Raw genomic sequence first — 3,532 nt, forward strand, 5'->3', positions numbered from 1 at the left:
AATTAAAGCTGATCAATGTTTAATTTGGATATCTCCAGGAATGGATAGTGAATTGTAAGAGGATTATTACTCATTGTAGAAACAATTTGCCAACTGCCATAGCAAGTATCTTCAGAAAGACTGCATAGACGTTTTCTCTTCATTTAAAGTGAGACAGAGCTATGATAATTGTGGGTTGAAAATGAAAAGACAATGGTTTGAAGAAACATGTGGGCCTAAACTATGGTCCTATGCAACCAAAACACACTATCACATCTAAACAGGGACTCTTGAACTATTAACAACAGGATATGATGCTTTTCAAGACAAAGATGGAAATAACAATTTAAGTTATTCTGTACTATAATGACTCAACTAGCTACAGTGTTTGGCAATTGAGATCGAAATTCCTTTACATGTCCTTTGTGGGAACAGATATATGTTTACATAATATGTTAACATGTATTTACTGAACTTGTGACAACTGCCTTCTCAATACACAGTAGATATGGGCTACGGAACATTTGCACACATCATGCACCTCAGTAGGCTCTGCCTCTGCTGGATGATACATAATTACTGTTTTAGTCGGTTTGATGTGCGCACAGCAACAGTACAGAGGCGTTCCCTGCGGGAGGGTAGCACGACCAGTGATGTCACTTCTGTAACTGGGGCTTGACAGCATGAGCGTCCCTAGCAGCCCTTTAAATAGCGCAGGCGGCGCTCACAGTACTCACTCACTCCAATCCACAGCGCACGAGCGAGTAGTGTTCCCTCTCCCTCATACAACCCCAGTCAAAGAAGTTGCTGGACCAACTAAAAAGAGAGAGTCAACAAGATGTCTAACTACGTTGTATACTCCGACTCCCGCCGTGTCAGTCCATCGGTCCACGGGAACAAATTCGACACAGCGCACCGCAAGAAGGCCGTTCCCAACATATTCGAGAATGTCAACCAGGACGCACTGATGAGGCTGTTCCAGAAAACGGGGGACATGAAAGCGGAGGAGAGGGTGAGGAGCATCTTCTCATTCACCCAAGATCCAGCGGAGACGGCCAAAGCCCTGATGGCGCTCAAGCAGCGAAAGAAGGACAAGTTCCTCCAGATTGTAGGCATGGTTCGCCACATGCTGAAACTGCGTTGAACATTCTCTCTCGGCTCTACTGAACGAGTTGAATTGAAGTGCACTAGAATGACGCTGTGGTGGTTTGGCAGGTGACGCCGACCTGTCACCTGGCAAGGAGAAGGAGAAGCAGCGTCCTGGAATGGAGGAAACCTAAATTCAAACCACTGTCTTCGAAGGCAACAAAGTATGACTATTCCATGAAGATGCGCTCCATGCGTAATAACAGCATGCACTGGTTCGTATGGATACAACGTGCTGGAAGAAGAAAGGGGAGAATGGGAATACTGGGGGCTGTTGTCCCGAGCAAAGAAACAGGGAGACATGACGCTCTCCCTGACTGACTATGCATTCTGTTGAATGCTCGGCTGTCAATGTGCACCTCATAGGTGCCTATTTGCTGGTGAATAATAACTGTAATAAGATAAACTGCCTGAAAATGCCTGTTCCTGTGAAAACACATGCCTTGTCTCTGTACCATTTTAACTTTGTGATACCTGCTAATAGCACTGTTTAATGGTAGCCACCAATTTATTTGTCAAAACATTTTATAGGATCATGATGACATGCATTTATGAAATGTCCTTTTGCAATTTCTTTAATAAATGATTATTGAAATATAACTTCTATTATCTTTGCTTTCATTTCGAATGACTGCATCATATTATTGTTTGATACAAACTCTGAATGATCTCTGATAGTTATCTTTTCAGGTTAGATTGTAAATACACTGTCTTTTTTAGTATTATTAGTTTAAAATGGGCTTCATCCCTAATTCCATCAAGTTACACCCTTATACACTATTATAGATTCATTTTAGTTGTTTGAAGGGAGACTTTCATAGAGAGGGGTGCTTAGCACTTTAAAACGTATAATACTGCACACATTTGTCTTGAAATGGGTGTAAACGTTAGTGTGGCCCCTCTTCACCTGCATCCAGCCTTACATAATTTATGGCCTCTCCAATGCCTCTTTTTTTTATTTAACCTTTATATAATTAGTGAAGTCAGTTAAGAACAATGATGGCCTACACCAGTCAAACCCAGATGACACTGGGCCAATTGTGCGCCACCCTATGGGACTCCCAATCACAGCCAGTTGTGATATTGACTGGATTCGAACCAGGATGTCTGTAGCACTGAGATAACACTGAGTGCCTTAGACTGCGGCGCCACTCAGGAGCCCATAGATCCCTATGCAAACAGAACAAGAAGGAGTCTATCTTTCCATTGCCATAAAATGATAATTATGATATCATTATTCGTTATCATATCAAGTTATATGTATTCATATCCATCATAAGAATATGAAATAATAGCAAATGACAATGAATAAATGTCAAGTCATGTATTCTAGGAACTATAGCTAATTTCTCTGAAATTCTCTCATGATTTCACTTTCTCTCTGTCAATGTTGAAATAAAGAAGCCCCGGGGGGGTAAAGTTACACATGGCTTGATGTGGTTAACCTTTATCAGGTTTCCCTCATGGGGCTTCCTCCAGACCAGTGCAAACCAGTTCTGCTGGGGAGGTTTTCTGCAGTGCACAGCAGTGTTTGTGTAAGGTGTATCTCAACATCCACACTCTGCAGATAAGAGCTTGTTTAAGTAGTATTACAGGGTTTAGGCCTGCTGCATTAGAGGTTATACAACACAATGCCTTTAACTGTCTCTCATCAGACAGTACAGGAGACATATTATCAATGTCACCTATTAAAATGTCTAATAACAGTTTCCATATTTTCACACAGTGTTTGGGTTTTTATCAAGTCTGTAATTTTGGTCAGGGTTTTGCTATGGGTTGGCTTAGCTGGAGCCAAGGGGATCAGCGAGTGGATGTCTGCTAATCTCATTGCTTTGATAGTCTCTCTGCCGGCTCAAACCAGTTCTGATGCATCACCTGACATCTGACTGTACCTGGCCTCTGCATGTGCCGCCCTCCCGCTGCAGTGGGAAGCGTAGACACAGGAAACCCTAGCCTGCGGGTGGGGATTTCTCAGGTGAATATCCACGTTTGTCAGGCATGCTGGCGCTAAGTCATCGTAAAACACCTCTCTCTCAGTCTCTCACTCTCTTTCTGTCACCCACACACAAATGCACAGACTTAGCTGCTGTTAAAAACTGTGAAGATCAAAGACAACTTTTTGTTTCATAAACACAATAAAAAGGAAACTGTCCACCTCGGTTTCAAACAAAGTGTCTGACATTATTGATATAGATTTAGAGTCCATTTTTAAGGTTTTTGCATAACCCGTTGCTCCAGTTCGGTTGCTCTGTGTATCATCTCGCAGAGGACAGCATTTATTTCCCTCTTTTCCTTTTAAGGCTACCCAATTGTTTCGGAAAACAAAGCTAAAAGAAAGCTAAATATTTAAACCAATTGTCTAGGTGGCTGGGTGATATGTTTAACTCAGGGCTGTGCTCCTCTCCCA

At 42.2% G+C, this 3,532-nt stretch overlaps 1 protein-coding gene across 1 annotated transcript; it reads left to right on the plus strand.

The window, feature by feature from the left end:
* Window positions 1-702: 702 nt before the first annotated feature.
* On the plus strand, window positions 703-1,725 carry tcima (transcriptional and immune response regulator a). The gene has a single exon (XM_014161682.3). It carries the CDS (start codon window positions 818-820, stop codon window positions 1,121-1,123), a length of 306 nt encoding a protein of 101 aa, XP_014017157.1. The 5' UTR covers window positions 703-817; the 3' UTR covers window positions 1,124-1,725.
* The last annotated feature ends 1,807 nt before the right edge of the window (window positions 1,726-3,532 follow it).

The sequence above is a fragment of the Salmo salar genome, chromosome 20 (genome assembly GCF_965601325.2).
Source record: "Salmo salar chromosome 20, fSalSal1, whole genome shotgun sequence".
NCBI classification, from domain to species: Eukaryota; Metazoa; Chordata; class Actinopteri; order Salmoniformes; family Salmonidae; genus Salmo; species Salmo salar.